The 26292-nt window shown below is 39.1% G+C and overlaps 1 protein-coding gene across 7 annotated transcripts in view; it reads right to left on the reverse strand.

Moving 5' to 3' along the window:
* The window catches only part of ZFYVE28 (zinc finger FYVE-type containing 28), a 165199-nt gene that overhangs the window by 138563 nt on the left and 344 nt on the right, over positions 1–26292 (reverse strand). The window contains exon 1 of one of the 7 annotated variants that reach the window (XM_080410364.1): positions 23477–26284. The exons of 5 other annotated variants lie outside the window; for them this stretch is intronic. In XM_080410364.1, coding sequence (XP_080266490.1) covers positions 23477–23491 — 15 coding nt within the window. In that variant the 5' untranslated portion in view covers positions 23492–26284. One more of the 7 variants, XM_080410367.1, reaches the window with a different exon arrangement.

A 26292-nucleotide genomic window follows, 5' to 3' on the forward strand; every position in this document is an offset into this window, starting at 1 on the left:
GAGAACTATTTCGTTCAATCACTTTAAATCTTATCAGTTCTGAAATACTGCCCAGTTTCTGTCCCTCCATCAACAGCCTTAAAGGCATATTTAGTGTTTAAATTAAAAAAAAAAAGCAGACCCTGTTATTTCACACGAGGATTTAGTTTTTCCTGATCAAATACAGTATTTGTTCTTAATTCATCAGTTACGTAGTTCAGTATCACTGCAAGGCAACTGCAATACAATTAAGGTTTTATGAAGTATGCCAGAAGAGTGTAAGATGGGCAAGGAAAGGTAAATAACAATTTTAATACTGAATTCCTACCTACAGCTTCATACACTTTATTAAGCAGTGGTATTTCCAACAGCAGGACTAAAAATTGTATTTCTTGTCACTGAAGTATCACACTTAACATGTACAAAAAATTACATCCCTTCTGAGAAACTAAATGTGGTTATACAAAGTCAAACCATACAGCATAGATAAACATGCCAATACACCAAAACAGTTGTCATGTAAGACACTATAGTGAAATTACGTTAGAAAGCCTATTTAATGTAACATTGGAAATTGTTCATAGAAGTTTAAGGTCCAAAATAGCCCATGGCTTATTTTGTTAAGCGCCTTGCACTCTGGTCCTTTATAACTTTTTACCACCTAGTCAATGATTTAACCACAGTAGTCTCATCACAGTTACTAATGAAAACAGTAAAGAACTTAAGTTGCATAAAAATTCTCTGGCCTTTTCCCGTAATGAAAAAAACATTCAGTGTTCAAGAAAAGTTACTGTAATGGGAGATATCTATTCAAAATAATCTTCAGACCAGACATATTTACCTTGGGTTTCTTGGCAGCCAAGCTACCACAGTAAATCCCTCATGAAGCTCTACTTTGTTCACGTATTACACATATTACAAAATGCAAAATAAAAACAAAAGCAAAAAACCAACAGCAAAAACACACCACCACCTTCAGGAGATAAGAAAGTTGTTCAGAACACTGGAAAGAAGTCCTAAATCTCAGCTACTTGCTTCCACTTCCCAGAGAGCCATCATATTTTGAATTTGATTCTTTGCTTTATTTCCCTCCTCCCCCTCTCCTCATGGCATTTTGCTTGCGATAATCCCTCCTTTGAAAGTATACAATAACTTAGTAAGTATAAATAAATTTGTACTTCCACATTACTTATTCCTTTGTCAATATAATTACTAAATCTATCATCTTATCTTTCCTATGTTAAAGTGAAAATCAACTTTCCAGATTAAAAATCAAAATCAAGAAACAAAAATGCACATTTTCAGTAGTAACTTGGTCATTTCCCAAATTCACATCTAGTAAGTCTTAAAAGGTCTGAAACTATTCTAGAAGTTGGTCAATCACACATTAAGTAGTTCTGCTAAGCACAGGCTCAAACAAGAGTTCCCTTAGGCACTTTGAAACACCAGTTCCCACAAGCTGTTTTATGTGGCATACACAGCTCCTGTATACCATGCCAAAAATATAGCCCAATACTAAATTGCAACTAACTATAATCTTCCTGTTCTTTGTGGAGCACATTCAGATAACCTGACCCTAATTCCATCAGAAAATGGAACAGTGAATGAGAACATTGTAACAATTTTCTTTGCTATCACAAGCAAAATAGACAGGCCTTTGAATACGTTGCATGTGGGTTTGATACCCCCAAAACAAATGCCTAAGCTAAAATTCCATCAATTTGAAAAATAATGGCTTTGATCATGCTATGAAAGTTTTCAGTGATTCTAATTTAATAATATCAAGATTTTTTTGTGCAACACCAACCATCAACAGGTAGAAACTTTAATTTCTACCTAAGCAAGGACAAAGAATACCAAAAAGAACAAAGTCAGAAAGCATCATAAAAAAAATTCTCAACAAAACTGGTTTGTTGTTTTTTGGGTTCCTCCCCCCCCCACCCCATTGAAACCTGTTCTATGAAAAGATTCTCTTACCAATTTTACCCAGAGGTAGGATTCCCCCCTGTTCTCTAATACATATTTTGGAAAGGCAGATCTTACCTCTGGGGTTGTGTTGCTCAACAGAGACTTTTAAAACATGTCAAGGAGAAAAGTCCAAACAGCTCACCTGGTTTGGGCTTTCAGTAAACTATCTTCTAGAATATCTTGAGCATCATCCTTATACGTGAGATAGAGACTTTGTGACTTGCCTACAAGTAGTGAAATCTGTTATGAAACCCAACACCAGTGCTGAAGAGTTTCTGGTTACTAGTCCATGTACAAATTCAGTAGCGTTTTAAACCCTGCCACAGCACTAGCTTCAGCTCTTTGCTAGAAAAGCATGAAAGACTATGCTGAAGAACGCACTCTACCTTTAAAAAGAAACTACAAATCCTCTCAATCCTCAAGCCCATTACTTTTAACTTACATGGCAAGTTTAATAGTTAGTTCCACATAATAGAGAAAAGCTATTGATGCCATTCCCTCTTGTGGCATTTTCAGCTAATTTTCAGATGGATTGCTCACCTGTACATACCAACAGAACAAAACCTCATTCAGTAATTAACACAAAACAGTACATTTTTCAACAGTAGATGCTGTCTAAATAACAAAATAAGTGATTTTTTTTTGCTGGAAAAACACTGTGCATTCAGCAGACAGAACCAAGTAGCAGCTTTGGGGTATTACATGTACCTCACATGAAAGACCTCACTGAACAAGTTGCTTCTACTACATGATAAAATTGATGCATCCACAGTTTATCATCACATTTACTACAAATTACAGTGTTCATGTGCATGTCCAGGTACACCATGATCCCTTGAACATCAGAAAATAACGTCCAGTTTCAGATATGCAAGATCACAAACTGCTATCTGTAGTGGCAGCAAGCTTTTGGATATGGGGGCCCAGTCAGGGCTACAATGGAACTTGGTAGAGCTTGGTTGTAAGACTTGGGAGCTATCCACAAACTTCAGATTTACTTCTCAGAAGGAAAACAATGAGGGAGAAGAGAGATTGCAACTGAAGGATTTGGGGCAGTGTAGCGTTGAGGGTTTTGTTTCTTTCATTTGACTATAAAAAACATCATGCAGAATGAGAAAATAAGTGACAAAAACACATTCCACAAGCAGACCTTGTCAACAAGTGGCCTTTAACACTGCATATGTATGAGGTCTTTGACCTTAACCAACTATAAAAATGTGCTGCTTCAACACACAGGAAAAAAAACTAGAGAAAAAGACACAATTTTTTAAGTACTCTTTATCTCCATCTGCTGCTCAGCTAAACATTTCAGAGAGAAAGAAGAATTCCAGGAAAGATTAGTAGGAAGCAGTCATCATAAGTTTAGACATTTACAATCCTTAATTCACCCCATTCTTTTGTACACTGTTTAAGCAACGCAGCATACAGATTATCATTTGCTAGGTTATGCTGCTTATTCAGTCCTCACTCATAACCATCTCTACACATGGGAATGAGTAGTATTAAAATATGTACTAAAAAATACACCAAACCTGGTAAAGCCTCAGAGGCAACAGAAGAAATCTATACGTAGTTCCCTGCAGTCTGCTACCTATACCAATTCCATGCAAGCGTAACTTGATATTCACTTATCAAGTTGCTGGTAACAGGTCAAATAAAACTAACACAACAAAAACACACACCCCAAACACATCTGACTGATTTTCTGTGAGGCTACTTTTTTAAAACTCTGTTGATTTATAGGGCCTAGTAACAGACTTATAAAACACTACTGTGACACCAGTAAGTTTCTACCTGCTGTATTGTACTTGCATCGTAACACATTCCCACAGCCTACTAAGATATGCACTTAAAACGCCAAATCATAAAATTGGAAAGAATGGTTACTTTGAAAAATTTGGTTAAAATTAGAAAGAGTGGAAAAGATTACATTTTCAGCTGTGTTTCCAAAAGTTACCTGGTTCCCTTGCATTAAAATGTATATTTGCATATTTGTATATAATAATTCTAATAAATTACAACCAGTATTAAAATTGACACGTTGCAACTAGAATGCTTTTTTGCAGTTTATATAACTTGCATGTTCTGTTTCTTGATAAGTGAACTGTTGATGTTCAAATGTTTTAGTTTTACAAATTATGAACATTTCTTTGTAGATAATTTGTTCAAACTGGTGATGGGCAACGGTATTTTTCAGCTAGCAACTACATATTATATGTATTAAGGAAACAATGAGAATATTTGATCAAAAGTATTGTTACTTGCTGAACTAGTACAAAAGTATTTCATGTCCCGTTGTCAACACGAACACAGTCACCTCCACTTAAGATGTGCATTCAGTTCATGTACTAAGTGATTTCATAAATTAATTACTATATTGGAGGCTATTTACCTAAGGGAATTTACAGGAAAAATTATTAGACAACACTTTTGAAAATAACTGAAGCCATTAAATCTCACTGCCACAGTTAGGACTGTTTCTGCACATCACAGCAACTCCAGCTGATACTATCAAATTGCTAAACTGCAAAATACTTCAATCGGCTGTGCTAAATCTCCTATAAGCTGCATGAGGGATGCCACACAAGGAACAGAAAAGCTACCAAAAGTTCAGTCACAGGGCAGGTAGATTAGACAATTTTCTAAAAAATTTTTAAGAAAGCAAGCATGAACTAGGCATGCCTATGACCAAATACAGGAAAAGGTAAGTTACTACTATAACTACATTTCCAGATATTATGTTCTGTTACTGATCTTTTCCTAGTCAAACAATAGAAAGTCTGGTCAGGGGAAGAAAAACAATCTCAAAGTCTTAGCCCAGGTAATACCTTCCAAAAGCTAGGTATGAAGTTTAACCGCCAACAAAGTGAGTGACAGAGTTCCCTTTGACTTGAGACGAGGATCAGGATATTCTGGGTAAATATGGGGGTTTTTTTCAATTGTTTAGCACAAATAGTCCTAACCTAGTGTTAAACTAGGGCAAATCTAGTATTGTTGGAAGAAAGAAATAGGCTTTTCCTAATGCAATTGAATTTATTAAGAAAGGTTAATCATTTTAAAGCAGTTCAGAAGAAAATTAAACTTGTGAACCAGGTAGATAAAGACATTCCTAAAGCAAGAAGAGAACTACATTTTACCCTAAATATATTGAAGGAAAAGCCAAAGTGAAGCAGCATCCACAGGTATTCAAATTTTGGATTAGCACTCTATAATAAGATTAATTCATATCCAAGAGGCAAACTTCTGCGTTTTTCATATGACAAATTGACGGCTCTGCCTTACAGCTTGAAATAACAATGTGGTAACTCAAGTCACGTGTCCCATTTTCACAAGACTTTTTGCTTCAGTTCACCGATTCTTTAGAAAAAACTGCTAGAAATGCCAGTTAAAACTCAAAACATTCCTGATGTTTGGAACAGTGGGGATACAGCAGAGGCATATACAGCCACTTAGCATAATCTGAGTTATTCCCCAGGGTGGTTACTTTATCCTTAGGGTCTACAAGGTAAATACATGAATGCAAAGTACTGTAAAATGTTGACATCAAAGCAACTTCAGGTCACTTCGTTTTCAGAAAAAGGCCTACATTGTAGAGTCTTACACTGCCCATGTTTAAAAGTGCCTTTTACGTGACATTCATCTACACAACGACCAAAGTTAAGTGCAATAGATAGGTACATCCTTGCCTAGCTTTAGCCAGACACTCACAAGCAATGGAAATGAAGGTACTGAGGACTAAAAACCCCAGAAGCCTGTTAACTAACTCACATCAACTCAACATTCATGCTATAATGTAAACCATACTATAATGATCCCTTTCCTCTGCTGAGAGCCCTGAGAGATAACAACCAAGAGCATGCTGAATGGGGCCTGACAACCCTAACTATCTTACTAAAATACTTATTTTGGCTAGTTCCCAGTATTAAGAAGCATCTGTGACAAACTTTTTAAATTTTATGATGGAGCAGCTAATCCTAGCAACTATTTCCATGCACATGAATACCAAGAAAATCACCATAGAGTAGTCAGCATGGATTCACCAAGGGCAAGAAATGCTTGACCAACTTGACAAACTCCTACAATGAAGTGACAGGCCTCACTGACAAGGGGAGAGCATAAGATATTATTATCTACCTGGACTTCAGCAAGGCTTTTGGTACTGCCTCCCATAAAAACCCTAATAAACAAGCTGTCAATGTACAGGCCTGGATGAGCAGACAGTGCGGTGACTGAAAACTGGCTGAGCAGCCAGGCCCAAAGGGTGATCAGTGGTGCAGTGTAGTTAAAGCCATTAACTGGTGCTATACCCCAGCAGTCAACAGTGGGTCCAGTCCTTTTAAGATCTTCATTAGCAATCGGAGTAATGGGGAAGAGAGTACCCTCATCAAGTTTGCTGATGACATGAAGCTGCAAAAATTGACTGATACACCAGGGTATTTCTGCCATTCACAGAAGAGGACCCAAGGTCCTTGTGGACAAGTTGAACATAAGCCAGCAATGTGCCCTTGCAGCAAAGGCAGTATATGGCAGCCTGAACTGCATGAGGCAAAACAGAGCCAGCAGGTCAAGGGAGTTCATACCTCCCTTTTACTCCGTACTGGTGAGGCCACACCTGCATTACAGCATCCAGTTCTGGGCTCCCCAGTATGGGACACACATGGACAGAATACAGAAAGTCCAGCAAAGGGCCACAAAGATGAACCGACTGGAGCATCTCTCCTACAAGACAAGTCTGAGAGAGTGGGTACCGTTCAGCCTGAGGAAGAAAACGCCTAGGGGGATATTATTAATGTATATACCTACCTGAAGGAAGGGGGCATAGAGAACAGACCCTGGATCCTTCCAGTTGTGCCCAGTGACGGGACCATAGGCAAAGGGCACAAACTGAAACACAGGAGGTTCCCTTTAAACATCAGGAAACACCTTTTTCCTGTAAGTGCAACAAAGCACTGGCACAGGTTGCCTAGAGAGGTTGAGGAGTCTGTCCTTGAAGATACTCAAAAGTCACCTGGACATGGACCTCAGCATCTGGCTCTAGACAACTCTAAGCACTGGGTTTGGTCCGGATGACCTCCAGAGGTCTCTCCCTCCCAAGCTCAGCCATTTTGTGTTTCTGTAGTTCAGGTGAGAAACAACAGAGACAGAAAACTAAGATAATCCTTTCTCAAACTTCCCCTTCAGACAGGACAAAATTACCAACAACATCATACCTACTTAAGCCTGCAAAATTAAATGCCAAAATATATTTTCAGTATTACATTTAAAATACAATATTCCAATTCTGGGAAGTTATTTGGTTCCAACCATTCAACTAAACCAACAAGTTACCTTAAAATAGATGCAATATTTTCCAGTCCTTAAACAAAAAATAAGCCATAAGTGTGAATTTTCTGAGACAGTAATTGGATTTTACCTTGAGGCAGCTGCTACCGTTAGCAGCATTCTGGCACCAACAAAAATTGCATTTACAAAAGCTGTATGAAAGCACTCAAACAAACCAAGTTGTGGCAAATCCTACTAAAAAGCTCTTCAACAAATCTTTTATTTTTATTCTTGGAAGCCATAATACCTTTAAACAAAGATTCAGGGCAGCTGATGCTGTTCTCATGAGATAAAAGGACAAAGTCAGAAGCGAAAAAACAGACTAAAATAATATCAGAATTGTGAACATCCTCTAGTGTCTTTCAGACTTATTTGTGGGAGGTTTTTTCCTCCTTACTGAAGAACATGACTTGAGGAAAGGTCAGAAACTGGAGGAATCCTATAGAGCATGTACAAACTCTTAACTGATTGCTACGATTCATTTCCATTCTCCAACATCTCTAAAATTCTAAACTAAAAAACTACATGCAAAACCCAGAAGTACCTCTTATGGAGAAAACAATATTACTTCAAATGTTGAGAGTAGACTCCTCAGCTCACTTCAGGAATTCCAAGGCAAGTATTCACAGATGCCAAACTTGCAGTAATGTGACTTGCCCTGCTTAGAAGTCAACAGAGAGAAGAGGAGAGAAGAGCTCTTTTAGGTGGCAAGTCACACAAAAAAACCCAACTACAGATGCTACAGACTGTCTCCCACAGAAGTGTCTTTCACTTCCTTGATGTGAGAAGCAAACTAGCTTCACTAGGCTAAAGTTAGCTTTTGAATAGCTTTGCAATACTTCTTCCTTTCGGAAAAGGAGGCAGTACACCTCCCTCTGCAACTCTTGCAAAGCCTACATAATTGCAAATTCTCTCAGACTCCTTTTGCAAAAGGAAAAAAGAAGCCGTCAACAGTTTTGTTCTGAAGCTTCATGGTTTCAGAAAATAATGCTGTTGAAAGTATGTGTGGCCGCAGCACACAACATTTAACAGGAGACCGGCAGACACAGCAGCAAGCCTGCCCCAGGCTCTCCTCACATGCAAACATCTCTAAAAACTACCTACAAAAAGGCTTGTATTTCCTCATCAACTTCTGCGTACCTTCTGGAAACCTCTACTACAGTAATACATAAGAATACCCCACACCATGCACTTACACAGAAAGCTGGCAACAAGACTTAGAATGAAACAATCAACATTTTTGCAAGGTATATGGTCCAATAATGAAGTATCAGTCATTGAAAACAAGAAGTTCTGTCAAAACCCATCCTTCCTCAATAAAGGACCTGAAAAAACCTAGCCTTTTTATTTTCTGACATTTTTGAAAAGAAAATACATTAATTTTACTGCTCAATCAGTAACTTTGGTTACTTTTTCTGTATTTAGGGTATATCTCAGATGTTTGTTCATCTACCGCTTTTGGCCTGAGGCAATCCCATTCAGTATGAAGAATGCAAGGGGTTTAATTGTGCTTTACATTAAGTTCATGAACCCACAGGCTTGGAAACTCTACTTTTGAAACATGTATTCTCCCAATATTCCAACAGAAGAGTACTAATAAGTTATCACTAACAAGAAACTTACAAGTCCTGTAATCCATTTCTGGTACTGAAATACACGCATATCTATCAAAGAAATGGTCAAAACCTAACCTAAATATTATTTCTATCAGTAGCACCAAACAGAATTTGTTAGAATAGTTAAGGAATGAGCCAAAGACCATCTCATGGAAGAGCAGAGAACACTAGAAGGACCAAGAACAGAAGTAAAAAAAACATTTTGCTAAGTTGAGGAAGTGAGAAGGATTCAGAGAAGCTTAGAAAGATACGAGGAGGGAGACACACATTAAAAAAAAAATCTGTAAGTTTGGGAAGGACAGTAAGTTAATTAACTACTGACATTTTCTTCCACTAAGGACAAAAGACAGTCCAATTCTCTTCTTCTAACATAAGTCTGCTCTAGTAAAGACAGACCTCTTGACCTCACTAAAACTCTTCACTGACCCATGTGACATTTTTATCAACAAACTAAAGAAACACAATCTAGCTTAAGTTGCCCTGAGATGAAGACTAACTACTCATGTAGTTTTAAAGTATATACTATTTGGTGTTAAAATCTGAACATGCTTCAAGTGCTGTCATGGGCACAGTTCTAGACAACTTGAAGGAGCTGTGAACACCAGGTGCCAACCAAAGCCACTTTCCCACTCCCCTCCTCTAACTGGACAGGGGAAAAAATATAACAGAAGGCTCCAGGGTCAAGACAAGGGCAGGCAGAGATCACTCATCAATTACCATCACAGGCAGAACAGCTTCCACGAACCTCTCCAACATGAGTCCTTCCCATGGGCTGCAGTTTTTCCACAAACTGCCCCAGCATGGGTCCCCTGCAGGGTCACCAGCCCCTGCCTGGGCTCCTCTCCCTACGGGGCCACAGGCCCTGCCAGGAGCTGCTCCAGCACCGGCTGCCGATGGGGTCACAGCCTCCTTGGGGCACCCCCCTGCTCTGGTATGGGGTCTTCCATGGGTAGCAGGTGGGGATCTGCTCCCTCGTGGGCTCCATAGGCTGCAGGGGCACAGCCAGCCTCACCATGGTCTTCACCATGCTCTGCCAGGGGAATCTCTGCTCGAACACCTGGAGCACCTCCTCCCCCTCCTTCACATATTCTCACTCCTCTCTTCTGCAGTAATTTCTGTTGTGCAGCAACTTTTTCCCCCCTTCTAAAACCTGTTATCCCAGAGGCACTACCACCATTGCTATTAGGCTGAGCCTTGGCCAGAGGCAGGTCCATCCTGAAGCTGGCTGGTATTGGCTCCATTTGACCCAGGGGAAGCTTCCAGCAGCTTCTCACAGAAGCCACCCCTGTAGTATGCTCCACTAGCAAAACCTGGCCATGCAAACCCAATATTTACATTAATTTCATCAAGGCACAAAAAATGGTTCGGAAAGCAGGAAAAGAATTTACATTTGAATAAACTGACTCAATTTCACTGATGAACTTTAAGGACTTACTGTTGCCAAGTAAGAGTAATCCATTTCTCTGAATCCTCCTCCCCCATTCCTGCATACCTGGCTGGCTACCATTTAGTTCTTGAACAACTAGAACTCATCTGGCTTTTCATTGTCAAATTGATTTTATCAGCAAATCTGGGGGGGGGGGAAGATTTCCAAGGGGCAGGAAGAAAAGTAGAAAAGGGGTCAGTTCAGTTCTTACAAATCCCCAAATCATTTTCTTCTAGGCTTTGAGTCAGCTCAGCAAGGGCTCCAACAAATGCCACAGCCAAAGCTGGGGAAGAAGTGGGAACAAGGCAGAGCATGAGAAATGGTCTAAGGACAATGTCAGATTGGGTCAACTGCATCATCACATCAAATTCAGTCTTTGCAGACACGATCCAAAGAAAAAGAATAGGATGATACTCTACAAAATTACAAAATGATAAATACTTATAAAGGCCAGGTTCTAACAAATGACAAATACAAAGAAGGATCAGCTAGTTCCAAAGTATCAACTGAATCTAAGTCATTGTCATAACACCAATAAAAACACAATCACATGTAAGCTACCACAGATGTCCATTCTAGTTCATGCCACACTCTTGCCGTCTTAGTTGAAAGTCCTGCCTATCTAGAGTCACAGATATCTACATCTCAAACTAGAGAAGGAACAGAAAAGAAACAAGAATCAGAAGTTTCAAAAGACCCAACCTATAGAAGTATTTTTAAGAAGAACTCATTTAGGGCAGAGAGGGCAAGGGGGAAAACCCAAAATAAAACACAAACACTGCTGTGCTGGTATGGAATAAGTTTGGAAATAAATTACTTTTCTATGTCTCTTTGAGATAAAGAAAGAAAGAAACTACATTAATTTGCAGAAGGAAGTAATTAGCATTGACAGTTGGAAGGGAGCCAATTACAAAGGAAGAGCAACAGACCATCCAAAGAAACAGTGAAAATTATTTTTGCCCTATCTGAAGAATAGGTCAGCATCAGCCCTTCTACCAAAGGGGGCCAACAGCATCCTAGGCTGCAGTACGTAGAGCATTGCCAGTAGGTCAAGGGAGGTGATCCGTCCTTACCACTCAGCACTAGTGAGACATATAGAGTGCTGGGTCCAGTTCTGGACTTCTCAGTAAAAGACAAACATGAACATAGCAGAGAGTCTGTCAAAGGGCCACAAAGACAATTCAGGCCTTGCAACATCGGTCATACTTGGACAGACAGAGCTGAAACAGTTCAGCCTGCAGAAGAGAAGGCTCAGAGTGGATCTTATCAATGTGCATAAATATCTGATGGGAGAATGGAAAGACAATTGAGATGGACATGTCTTTGTGATATCCAGTGAGAGCAGAGGTGGTAGATACAAACCGAAATACAGGAAATTCCACCTGATTATCAGGAAACACTTTTTTACTGGCACTAGCACAGGCTTTCCAGAAAGGTTGTTGAATCTTCATCCTCAGAGACATTCAAAACCTGACTAAACATGGTCTTGAGAAACATAAGGGTGTGGACTAAGTAGTCTCCACAGCTCCCTTCCAACCTCATCCTTAATCCAATTCTGTTATTTTTGTACAGCTGCAAATCCATCTATAACAGGCAGAAAGCTACGATGTAACATCACCACCCAAGGCCAGGCAATTCCACACAGACACAGCAGAGAAAACTCCCATATCCTTCATTAGTTGTCATCAGTTATCATTACAATATTCTGAACAAATCCTTTAAAGACACTGAAGAAACACAAAGAAGGCTTGACATTACTGGGTATATATAGAGTGTGATTTTATAAGACATTATAGAAAAAATTAAATTACTGTTGTACATTAAGGACAGCATTCACCTATAAAAATAAGTCACAAGTTGTTCATGGCTCAGTTGTACAGCCTTTAATGCCTTACAATACCCTATTCTGCAACCTAACCTAATGTGGCTCATCAATTAAGGAAGGTCAGCCTGTCCAACAGCAGATTAGAAGAAACACAGATGTTTGCAAAAAGTCCACACATTGGTAATAGACTTGGTCACACCCTTTCCCAACCTGACCTGAACCAATGTCCCAGCATGACACCAGTGATAAGTCTGCTGTTGAACTGGGTGTCCTCAAATGACTCATAGGTTACCAAATCCTGGAAACTTGTCATCATAAGGCACTTAACTGGCAGTTCAAAAGGGGAATACTTCTTAAGCTTTCCTCCCCAGTTTATTCTGCATCATAATGTGCTTATCATACAGAACTAATTGTCACACAATTCCCATTGGATGTGCTGTTCTGTACTTTTTGGCTTGAACTTCAGTGAACCTACAGCAACTGCTGAGAGTTTTCTTTTCACGAGAGGTACAGTAGGATAATAGACACAAAAGGTCTACAACATGCTAATTAATTATTTTCCCCAAGGATCTACCATTGTACTTTGACAGGCCTGCAGAGCAGTATAAAGCACCTGGATACTTAATTTTCCTTTTTGGACATTTCTACCATTAATGTCTCACCAGAAATGTACAAAGCTCATTTAAATATTATTACAAGGCTGCAGAGGGTGCTCCAACACTGCTTATTGACAGTTTCTATTCGATACCCAAATTCCTCAGCAAATCCCTCATTGATTTTTCAGAAGTAATTAGAATTTGGAAATAATTTTGGAGGCAGGTTAAGAATAGACTTCCCCTAACACCTTGTTTTATGCAGAGAGAAAGGTGATATGAAGTGCAAAAAATTATCTTCCCCACCAACAGAAGGTGGTCTCAGTGGTGATAACGTCTAGGAAAGCAACACTTCTCCATAACGTTGCCTTTTTTCAGCACCTAAGATAAAAAATACCTAATTGCTCCACTCTAATGGACTGGGAAGTGGGGAAAGTGGGCATACAGGTATGGAAACACATGGAGTAAATGTCATCATCCATGTTGCTTCAGCAAACAACTTCTCTAGAAGAAACTTCTGCTGCTTTAAGAGCAGCTCCTCAAAAATACCAAAGCTTTTAGCTCTTTTTGCAGCCACTCAACACCACTATAAAGCACTCTCAGTGCAGAATGCAGTGACTTGTGCAGAATGATTTACATTGGAGGAGGGAAGGGCAGAAGGAATACACAAAATACAAGTATGCCAGATCTTACTTTTGTATTTAGCAGTGCGAAAGTTGCTTTCAAGTAAGCAAAGTGCAGATAAGAAAAGCCCTTCTTTCAACAAAAATTCAGGTTAACAGAAATCTGTATTTCTCCCCTTTCTTACAGTTTTTTCAATCTCATTCCCATAAGCACACAGTGAGAAACATTATCTGACAATGCTGCCATTTAAACATTAATTCTGAGTCAGTTAATGAAAATTAGAGGAAAGGCTTTTAAAGGCTTTGAGATTATTTTTTTAAAAAGTTGAAATAGTGTAATTAGCTGATCCTTCACTTCACTGGCTTCAAGCCCCAAATTAGCTCTTTCTGTTTTTGACAATTCATATATTGAACCTGAAACAGAACCGATATGCCAAACACACAATAGAGCATTAACCAGATATCTTGACAATTCTTTTTTGAAAGAACAACTAGCTCAAAGCATCAAGTAGTTCAAGAATAAAACCCCTGCCCTTCACGTAACTCACTAAGTTGCCTCACTACTTCTGCAGTTTTGCTTCCAGCAAATATTATCTGTGCCTTTGCCACCATGATTACTTGCATTAACACTTCATACAAGGTTTGCACCTTATTCTCATCTAAAAATAACTTTGGTTAAGTCTGTTTTACAGTAAAGAACTGAATCAGAAGTCCAACTCTTAGTCCCATGTGACCTCACCTGCATTTCCGACTGTTCCCTGCATTACAGGAAATAATGTATTTCATACAAAGAAAGCAACAAAATAGCTGTAATTTGCATTAGGGTTTAACTTTACCAGTATTTATATTATGAATACAACATAAAAGACAAGCACTAGAGACACTGAAGATACCTTGTACCAACTATGGAGTTGCAATATAAAGACCATACTGTCACCGAAAGAGGAGTTTGTGCTGTCCCTCTCCCCTATTAAGCTGACAACTAACTGCAATATTATATAAACGAAGCAAATGAGTTCCACCTGTGTTGGAAAGCTGATCCAATGCAAAACACAGCCAAACTATTTCCAGTACTAGCAGCAAGGGGTTAAGACAGAAGCACACTGCCATAAGTTGAAGCACCAGCAGGGCACTAGCACTATTTCTGCACTTACCTCATAGTCTCTTGGTTGACTTAAAATTCACAAGGGGAGTGCACAAAGATCCTTGATAGGAAACAAATTGTGAAAACGTATCCCTTTGCTCTGAAAGGATCACTACTGCACTAATACATCTGACCATACTTTATAGAATATTTAGGTTATTATAATAGAAAAGTAGTCTAATAAACAGTAAAAGAAGTAGTCATGAACAGCACATAGTAAGAGTTAAGTAACCAGGGTTGTGATATTGAGTAACTATAAAATAGACTCGTATTCTACCAGTAGAGTTTGCAGCAAACAGGTTCAAAGATTAAGTTTAGTCATTACTGATAAAACTTTTATCCAACACTGTAAAAGCTATATACATTACAGATGCCAGCATTTAAGAGACTCTTCTAATTTCTGTTTCACTATGCAGCATTTATAACATCAACTTTATTTCACACAATTCAAAAGGTAGCATCCACAAGCAAAATAACCCACCTCAATGAAATGGATTTTCTGTACTTTGCACTTAGGACCTGCAAACAGTTACTGACTTAGAAGACACACCCCACCCTTCAAATTACAGAAGCATTTCTGTAGGACAAAGCCTTTTTTCCACCCTCGGTATCTCTGCATGTCAACATCCACCAGTGATTTCACCACAAGGGGGAGATGAGACAGACGATAAAACTGACTGAAGGCATGGTTAGTGAGGCATTGGTTTAAACATGACTAATTAACAGTTGAAAATCACCATTACCTATCTCCCATATGTTCTCATTTGTAAGTAAGAGTTGGACACTGAATCTTCACATACGGCAACAGTAAATATCACTCCAGTCTTCGAATAGCAAAGTACCTAAAATCTGGTCCACTGCTTCAGCTGTATAATCTTACTGCAGGGTAAAACCTAAAAGGAAACTCATCTCATATAAAGTAGCGGACAAGGAGAAGTAGCAACTGAGGAATAAAATGGTTAAAAAACGCCTAAAATTAAGCTTTTCCGGGGAGTCTGGCTACTGACTTACATTTAAGGCCACTGAATAACCTCATCTCACCTTCATGCCTCAGTCCCCCATCTGAAACCTAGGAAGAATGACTATTTGTATTGAAAGATGCACAGATGATACACAAGTTTTGGTACATACACACAACACATTGGAACACATAGATATATAAGGACAGAGGGAGAGAGAATGAGCGAATAAAGAGCTGGAACCAACCTCACAGCATTTCATTGCTTGATGTGACTGATAAATTACTCTGGACTAAGCAAAAACTGTGCTTAGCTGTCTTATATTACAATTAATAGGTGACAACCTTTCTCCTGGAAACATTAACTGTTCAGAAGCACTCATGAAGTATTGTTTGAGTTTTACACAGTTGCTTTTTTCAAAAACCATGAATTAGTATCTTTCAGAACCAGCCAGGCACCTTCAATTCACTACATTTACTTGCTTACATCAGAAGAGCAGATTTTATATATATATATGTACATATAGATCGAGATACACATGTTACATAAGTTAACAGATCATTTCTAATGTAGACTAAAAAAATTATTTTTTTTTATACTGAAAAGCATGTCATGGCTTTTTAAAGATGGATTCATTTTTTAAAAAGTTTAATGCCAGTTCTTTAAAATTCCAAAGTGCAACATCAACTTACTGGTTTCTTGTTATGAACTATACACAGCACTGTCTACTATGAAAATGCCAAATACTAGCTTTCAAAGTTCAATAAGAAAAGAAGAAATTCACTGAAAAATAGATACAACCTAAGGCTAAGTCTTTCTTAAAGAAACTGTCAAAGGAAATACTTCAGCCAATTAATTTTTCTGTCCAGTTATTTTTAAGGTACATTTTCTCAACTAACATGTCAAGGGAATATATACTCTGAAATTAAGATAAATGCCCAATAAGAAGCCTTGCTTCCTTCCCTCTTCGAGTGAGAGAAGCAGTGAGAAAAAAGGCTACTGCCTTGCTAGTTCAGTACCTCCCTTCCTACTGTCACCACTACTATCAGGTATAAGACTTGTCAGGTATCCTGACTGAAATCATGAGAACAAAAAAATTTGTCTGCAATTAATTACACCCCCTCAAAAAAAATAATCTAAAGTAAGTAATGCTTTTCTCACATAAGCAGAAACCATTGCAAACACTAAACAAAACTTCTGGACGCAGAGGTATCGTATAGCCTCAGCAAAAAAACCCACAGCCACCCCCAACAATAAAAACCCCACAAAAAATCCTGGTGTTACTGAAATTGAAGACACTTGCTCTGGATAAATTTTATCTTCTTCAAATATACTCAAATGCTTAGTCAAAACAATTAGCTAAAAAAATATCAAAATATAGTAAAAGTACAAACTTCCATACACTTTACTAAACACCTCCAAAATACCCCCATGATAAATGAAAAGCAGATTCTCCAACATGAACACATCAGTTCTGACAAATATGTTCAAGAATCACTTCAATATAAATAAAATACTAGCCAAATTAACAACTACACCAGTGAACAACAGGCTTTTTTTAACATAAGGCAAAAAATAACCTGCCCTTTTCCAATTGTTTGCTACTGATCATGACATAACATTATGCTAAATTTAAACAGCGATTGTAAGATAGCTATGAAGTGCACAGGAGGATCATTCCTTGAAAGAACGCAATGCTACCTATAATCTTCAAAACAGACTCCAGATCTGGCCAAACTCACCACAAGAAGTATACATATCAAACAGACTTACAGTAAAAGCAGTACAAAACTGTCTCATATCCCTTTAAAACCACCCAATGGAACCTATGCATACACTTGCAAGAATGCAACACATTTCATCCATAGCACTACACGTCCCTACAGGATTTACACTCATGCAACCACACAACCACCGTGTTCAAGGAGGAACATGCACTAGTCCTCACCAAGGGACACAGAAAAATCTAGTTGTCATTTCCACTTCATCTCTTAAACCTCACTGAAGACCTACAAGATTCCTTAAAATACAAAGCAAAATATATCATGGGTTCAAGATGAAATTTGTTTGACAGCAGTTTACATTTTTTCCTACTCCTTACATCATATTAACTCTTCCTTATTCTACAAGGGCTTCCATGCATCATGCACCATAAAATGACATCATTTCAATTGCATCATGATATTTTTGAAAGGCTGTTTACTAGATCAGGTATACTGGTCCAGCTTTATAAAAAACCATGAATTAGTATGTTCGGCAGTGCAGGCACTCCATATATATGAATCTTGAAAATAAAGTAAAAGCAGATAGTGCTTTGAGAAAATTTGGAGGGTTTTATAGAAAGCATGCTGATACGTTCTCATTTGTGTGGTAAGAGCACACAAATTCCAGCAACTGAACTAAGACATTAAGGTGAAATTGCTGCCAGGAAATTGGTGCTTACAGAAGGATCATTAGAGAAAAAGGCACTAAGACAGCCCCATACCATTCCTAATAAAGACTCCCAGACAAACATCCAAAAGCCACTTACAGACAAACATGCAAGACCCCTTTCATGCTCAGTTCCTTTCATGGCAGTAAAGAACCACTTGAATAAACTGGGTTTTTGAACATCTTATGAACCTCAGAATGTCAGGATATGTTTCCTACATTAAAAGGTTTACAAAGGAAGGTGAGAATTAGAAGAATGCATTGCAGAAATGCAGAACACCCTGAGCATCCAGTTAGTTTAGCTTCAACCACCTATAATTTTCAGAGATCAAAGTGCCAGTCAATGGCAGGAATTAACACATTCCAGCATAAACATCACCCTGATTTAAATTAACTTGTGTCCCATATGAAAATAAAGAGCAGGCATTTTGAAATACTAGGAGAGTAATCCTCCCTTTTTCCTTCCTCAAACTATTTTTCTTAGATTTTTAGGCCAAGCATTTTTTTCCACCCTATCCTCTTCACCTGTGTCCCCTTTAATGTCCTTTTCCCCATTTGATTTCCTTTCATTCATTCACCCAGCATGGTGTACGTGGAACTGACATGATGCTCACTCTTGCATTATTCATTTTGAACAGCTATCAACTATGAATAAAGGCCCTGCGAGAGAAAAGAAAAATGAGCTTATGGCCCACAAAGACAGAGCAAAGTAGAAGCTGCCCCTGCATGAAGCTCTCAGAGGTCAACTGTCCTTGCTGTAGATTGTTATACACTTCCATAGCCTCACTGCAGAAACCCATTTCCTTTCATAACTCAGTTCCTGTTGATCAGCTTTTTAGGCATATTATTCCTAAACAGGATCCAAAGCAATAATACTACTGGGAGGAGAGAGTGGCAAATACAGAGGAACCTAAGTAAGAGCCACCATCAACGTGATCAGAAAGATCAAGAAGAATCGCCAGGCTACAGGCCCGAGAAAATAATGCAAAGTCATCACTGATTACTGGGGAGACAAGGAAAATTTGTACACTCCGCAGAGTACAACAGAAACACACGAACAGGATGTAATCAGTCTGACCCACGTCATCAAAATAAACAAGAGTAAGACTACCTGGTTGTAGCAGCAAGGTATGAAGATACAGACTTCCTGTCTCAGTAAGTTGTCCAAACATTCTATTGCCCAAAAAAATTCACTCCTTCCTATACCCTAAATCTAGACCTCTATAAAATGCATTACAACTTTTGTCACTCTGTTTTCAAACAGCCAGAAGCTGACACTGCCCCAAAGGAAAAACCATATTCTATTACAGTGAGCTTTCCACCAGGCATAGGTTAAATGCTTTGCTTTAGCTGACTTAGGGATAGCTTGTGTTTACAGGATTCAACAGCTTCAGCGAGCATGGAATGCAGCAGTTCGCCTCCTGAATGCAAGCAGGGATCAAATGGCCATGATACCAGCTATCCCCAGCATGTAATTTTAGTTGAAGAGTGGGAATATTTCATACTTTTAAGATTAAAACAAAGACTCAGCTGAGAACAGGCAAGACAGACTCCAATTTAGCAGCATCCTCCAGTAAAACAACCAGGCTTTTTCACACGCACTGCAAAGGTTGGTCAGTCTTCAAACATGAACCAAACATACTCAGCCTTCAATGAATTTTTAACATTATTATTTAAAATAGTTTTACTGAATTAATCTAAATGAATTTGCTAACACAACTACCAGGAAAGTAGATCATCCTAACTATTAAAGCAATTAAACGAAGCATGTCAAAAATATCTGCACTGTTTTTCAGTTAGTTCGGTATGAAAGTATTCTTCTCTGGTCCAGTGCTAATGGTATTTTTGGTAGGTTTGTTTTTATTTTGTCATTCATCTACAATAACCTAGGAAGAATACATTGCAATCAGTAAAAAGCAATGTTTCCTAGATTCTCTTAAGTGCCACCATGTGGAGGGAGGAAAGGAACAGAAGAATCTCAACATCCAAATTAAGTTTCCAAGCAAGAGCAAAAGACAAGTCTGCAGGTTAAGAGACACATTAGGTCACACCAATGACTGCTTGAATAAGTTTATACAGAAAATGCTCACCTCAGCAGAATGAAATTCACCTTTAAGCACTGGGAAGCCAGTAGTTATTATGGAGATCAGAAGTATAAATTAATTGAAAAATTATTATACATTAAGGAAAAATGTTCATGAGGTACCAAATTATAAGGGTACAATCTGCAGCTCAGCAAACTCTTATGCTGCAGACTATCCTAAGTTTAAAAAAAAAAAAAGCCCAGGGTAAATATCAATTTCTATTCATCTCATCTTTTTGTCCCCTAGGTATCTGTTAGAGGAAACTGGGATAGAGATAACCACCAGACATCACACCAGTCTAGATGGACCTTTGATCTGATATACTATGGCTATGCTCACAGTATTCCACATCAAAAATAATTCTGCAAGGTGTATGTATTTCTCTTATATCAAAGTAATTAAGAACAGCCAAGCAATTTTCTTAATAGACAATGGCAATAGTTACTTCCCTTTTTCAGATTCAGGTAATATCAAGGCTAAAACAATATAAGCGCAGGTAAATATCTTCCATCAGCCACAGAGCTAGAACAAAACAGCAAAGAATTACAGTTTCCACACTTGTGTTCAAACCACTAGATGGTGCTTCTAAAATGAAGCAATACAATATGCAAAACTCTAAAACTGAGTTATGTAGGATGATTTACACGTTGCCCTCCTCAGGACTGTTATCAGTAACACTGATTAATGTGGTTCAGTAGCTGCAGCCTCTGATCAGACAGCAGCAACAAGAATAATTAAGCAAATAATTGAGATCTCACAGAGCTGACGACGAAAACAGTGAATATTTAAAAAAAACCACCACCACAGTAACTGGTGTTTCCCCAAATAATAGGAACTCCTCATTCTGTCTTTGAAAGTCGTTCGATGTTAATATAAATACTACATTAAATAAGTTTTGTTCACAAACTGCTATGCCCAAAAGCTTTGATCACTGTATGGCACCAGTAAAAAAAAAAGCTTTATGCTGCAAATAGCATTTACCTCTATCACTCTTCAGTTTAATTTCCTCTAAGACATTTTTCCCCAGACTGAACTCACTGTAGTTCTGTGAAAAGCAAACCCTTCACTTTTAAGACTTGGAAAGCATGGGGTGGGGTGGGGGGGAGATGTTTACTGCTTTCTCCCTATTACTTTTTTAAAATCATCCTCCCTTTTTTATTCACTTCCCTGACACTAGTCTCAGTAGTTGCTTGGCTACTCCAGTAGCTTCAACCTTTTCCATTTCCATCCATCCAACACTGCTTAAAGTAATTCTGCCGTTTCGTGTAAGTCATTTTACTGACCAACTTTAAAAATGCTCTTTGCATTACGTTACGCACATAGCTGTGTAATTTTTTTTACAGTCTTCCATTCTTCTGAAGTTCAAATTTCCATTCATCTTTAAAGACCCCCTTCCTTTTTTCCTATGAACTCATTTCTTCTCCTTAAAAAAAAATAAATGAAGTTTTGACTATTTCAAATTGTATTTCCCATCTTTTACTTCTTTGAATTAGCTCTGCCGCTAAGCAACCCTAACAACACTGCTGAGAAAGATAACCCTATGGGCAGCTTTTGATGTTCAACACTTACCTAGGCCTTTTTTTTTTTTCTTTTTTTTGTAAACACTTCTGCTAAGTAATGCAGAAGCTCCTAGAGGTCTTTTGATTTTTTTTTTTTTTTTTGTCATTGGCACTCGCATTGCTACTTTAGGGGCTTGCTCTTGATCCCCTGGGAATGCTCTTCTCTTCCTCTTACTTGCATGAGATAATCATCCAAGATACCATTTACTACCTCCTGGTTTAAGCCTTTTTTTAAATTAGCATACTTTTCTTCAAAGTCCTGTAACAACTATTATTAGCAACAATAATTACTAGCTATGGCTTACTTTCATAAAATGTAGCTTAGTAAGATGACCCTTAAAAATGTTAGAGAAAGGCACTATGCACAAACACAGAAACAAGCCTCCTCCAAGTACCTCCACTTCCACTTATCACTTAAATGCTATTTCTGATCAGAGAGCACCACTGCAGAAACATGGCAACAGGCAGCAAGAACCTCTTGTCTTGAAGATGCATCTGCTAATCCAGCTGCAGAAAACCACGATCAGATCTTAAAAAGAAATCAAAGTATTTCAAAACAAATACCCAGGAAAATAGCAACCACAATTCTCAGCATCTCCAAGCACTCCAGGGCAACAAGATGTGTAGCCTCTAAAGCATGTGAAAGAGGTCTGCTGAGTAGCTACTTGTCAGTAAGTCTTCACTCTCAGCTACAAGTGGGGCCATTTCTGCAAACCTGTCCTCAAATCGCCATTGCAGTTATACAGCCTTTTATTTAAAAAAAGACACCAGCAGTACAGCCGTACCTTTGTCAATCTTAGCAGAGAGGTGTTAAAAAAAATAAAGATACAAAACCTCCGGGCTTATGCAAGCCCTGTGAGCATCATTTAACTGGGACAAAGCATTCAAAAAATCTTTACTACCAATGACTATGAATTTTGGCTAAATTATAAGAACATAAGAAATTCTTTGACTTTTACTACGAAAAGTTCACATTCTTTTACTATGTAAAAGAAACTAGGAGCAAAAAATTAGGTTAGTGGAATGCACAACTGAAACAAATATTGACAAAAGGTAGGTCTCATGAAAAAAACATATTCCTTGGCTTTTATTCCCCAGGTAAAAAAGCATTCAGATTCATAGATATAAACACAAAAAATTATTAAAAATAAGCATACACTGCAGATGTTTGTCTTCTACTAAACAGATTAAAAACATCTTGATGTTGTGGTTAGAGGCAGACTTTTTTTTGCCCTGTGAAACACTAAACAGTTCTTTCAGAATACCACTAAGTTTGAGCTCAATTCAAAGAGCTACTCCAGCAAATTAATTACCCACTCTTTTTCAAGCTGGTCTCTAGATTTTAAGCAGTTACATTCCTAAAAATTATTCTGGTTATCAAACACATTTCACAACTCCACAAAGCCAGTCCAGTTCTGTATTTTTGCTGGATGCTCAGATCTGCCTGGGAGCAAGTTCTGACCTGACACCTGTGGAATGCTCCAGCAGCAGAAGGTACGAGATAAGAAATTCCCGGAAGTGACAGAAACATTTATATTATATCTGTGCATACAGACAATTATTTTGATTTAGAAGGGATCATCCTTTCTCTCAGAACTGTGGCAGTGTCTGGGAAACCTGCAGTGTCCTGAGGAGGTCAAACAGAGTATTATTCCACCTGCGTGCTGCAATTCAAGAACACTATTTTTCTTATCAGTCCCGTGCATTTTCTCCCAGTTCAAAAGCAATCACCAACCCCCCTTCAAAAACTTAACACATGGAATCTGCAGTCTCCCAAAGGAAAACACATCTTACAGATAACATTTAAAAAATTAAGTAACAATCGATGTGGCACAGAAGGCTGGAAACAATATCTCATCTCTGCTTGTCTCTAACACATGACTTAAGAGTCTGCCTCCTACCAGCTACACAGATCACGTCACAGCTATTTATTTCATTGTCTGGTTACCTTTACCATCGGCATTCAATCTGTTTCATTAAAATCTGGTATATCAGCATATCTGAAGAGTAAGGCTGGACAGGAAGAGCATTGACTGCACAACGATCTAGGAAAGTCATGCTGTTCTCGTGACATGCTCACATTAGTCAAGACTTTCCACTTCCTACACCCACATTTTCTCTCCCATCCTTGTTTTTTTCAGAGATGCAGCAGTTCCTAAGTAAATATTCCTACCTAGATGCAGGTCCCTGCATCTTAGTGTGACTTGATGACTATCCTGATAGCTTTGTGATTCCATCTTGTTATGCAATTTGATTCTATTCCATTCAGCTGAATGAATTCACATATTTTGAGGTTGGTGGTTTGTGGGTTTTTTGTTTGTTTGTTTCTTTTTTTTTTTTTTTGGGGGGGGGGGGGGGAGAATTATGAAATTGATACCCTGGGATTAAGCTAAACCATACATTCAGGTTTCTGAACAGGCTGTACTGTGAATTTGCTGCACTCTGATGTCATCTCCCCTGCCTTCAGGAGTATGTCTGAACAGCAATAAAAGCTGTAGGCAGGCCAAATGCCCAGTACCATCAAAATATGCTGCCATGAGAAGTCCTATTATATGATATTAAGATCTGGAATACTTCAGAAGAAGCATTCCCCATCATTGCTAGTAGCAAAACCTAACTGATAAGATCTACCTGGCAATCAGGTACCTAACAGAGAATTATAATTAAGCAACAGAAGTCAGTAGTGGTGATAGCCCCCACTAGAATATGTATTCAAAACAAGTCATCTTCAAAATAAATTATATGTAAAAGCATTTCAAAATAGTCTGTGGAACCCAATAAACTTATGGGAAGGAATCCTAAGGATTCCTTGACAAAATAGGAAAGCAAGTAGTATAATTGGGAAAGGGACAGTCTCTAAATGTGAGCTCCTCCAACTTATTTTCTACCAAAAAAGAGCTATTCAAACTCTTGCGTATTTAATTATATTATCCATAGCAACTCAATAGGCCCATCAGGAAAAATGCTTGTTTCTGAAAGAATGTATGCTATTACAATTCGTCAATAGCCTGCTCTGAATACAAGTACAAAATTATGTAGAAAGCTACTGAAACAAAAACCATTTGCAAAGAAAATATTAGATATACAACAAAAAAGGGCACGGTGTTGGTTTTAAACTAACAGCAATAGATGTTACTGATTTATGAGGCCCAGTGTCATGCAACAGGCTTGGAAAGTTCCTTTGCCACAGAAGAGTCCCACAGAAATATGAGCATACACTGTTTAATACAGACATTAGATGCTGAACATACTTATTAATATACTGCTCCTTTGTTGTGTGCTACAACTTTTATCCTAAAGACAAAATAAAAATTAAAAACTAATTAGATTTCACATTAATTTTCTTTCTAATAAAGAATTTGTGAAGTCTAATTAGTTTTTATTTTAAAAGTGACAAAAACTATATTTACAATTGTTTCTTCTGCATTTAAGATCACCAGAATTTCTTTTTCTTAACTGTTTCTCTCTTAGTTGTTCCTTGATAGAAAACATAAACAACTAACAAAGTTGATTGAAAACTAACTGTAATCTGTTACTGTGTTTTCAGTTACTTAATCTCTAAATTATTTTCCTTTCAGTTATCAGCAGCAATAGCAGACAAGTATGTGTTCTTCAACAGTACTCACTCGGGTTATGACTACACAGAAAATCCATAAAACCAGCACAACCTGAACTTATATTATGCAGTATCACCTCGGCTTTTTTTTTTTTTTAAGTACTCATGTATACTGGCTGTAATTCAGGCAAAAGGACTGCGCGCAGAAGGTGGTTTACAAAACATAGGCTTAACACTATTAATGAAATTAAAACATTAAAACAGTGGTGGTAGTGACAGAGGGATACAAATAAAGTTCTTCATAAAGCGAACAACTATACTGACTGCTGCAAAGCCTGGACAAAAAAAGACTGTTATAGGTGTTCACAACCAGTAATGCCCTCCCTGTACGATCCGAACATCACACGCGAGACGAGATCGCTCTCCAGGCAGTTGTTACTTAACTCGTGCCAGAAGATGATAACTTCATTACAAAGCAAGCTATGATCCTTGGATCCCTTCCAACGATTCCAAAGCGAGAAGAAAACGGCCGAAAATGAACACAGTTACACAGCACCACTCAACGATTTTTTTAACTTAAAAAAAAGTTCTCAGGTGCAGGCAGGTAGCATTAATAGCAGAACCGGTGCAACTGATCCGGCTCTCCGCGGGTCCGGGCGCCGCGCAGACCGCAGCCTCCCGGGTTTGGCCGAAGGAGGCTGCCCGCACCGAGCTCCGGCGGGGCCGCCCCCGCGCACACGGGCAGCTCCGCGGCCCCCGCTGCCGGCGGCCCCCGGGAACGCCACGGGCCCGGGGAGCACCCCTGCCCCCGCCTCGGGCCGTGCTCTCGCCAGGTCCAAGCAGCACCACGGCACACGCTCTGCTTTGTCATCTCTCCCGCCGCAGCGGGCGAGCGGCTCCGCGCAAGGGCTGCGAGCTGCCGGCCCGCTCCGCCGCCCCGCACGGCCCGGCCCCTCCCGCCCACCCACCCCCCCGCGGAGCCGCCACACACCGCGTCCGGCGGGACCCGTCCGAAGGCAAACGGACCCAGCGCCGCGGCGGCTCCCGGCTGAGGCACCGGCGCGAAACGGCCCCGCGCCCGCCAGCGCCGCGGCTGCGCGCCGGGATCCGCGGCTCAACTTCCCCGCCGCGGGGTGAGGGTGACCCCGGCGTGAGGCGAGCGGAGGCGCCGCCGGGGCAGCTGCGGCCACCCCCGCCGGCGGCTCCTC

This window comes from Falco punctatus (assembly GCF_963210335.1).
Source record: "Falco punctatus genome assembly, chromosome: 1".
NCBI lineage: Eukaryota > Metazoa > Chordata > Aves > Falconiformes > Falconidae > Falco > Falco punctatus.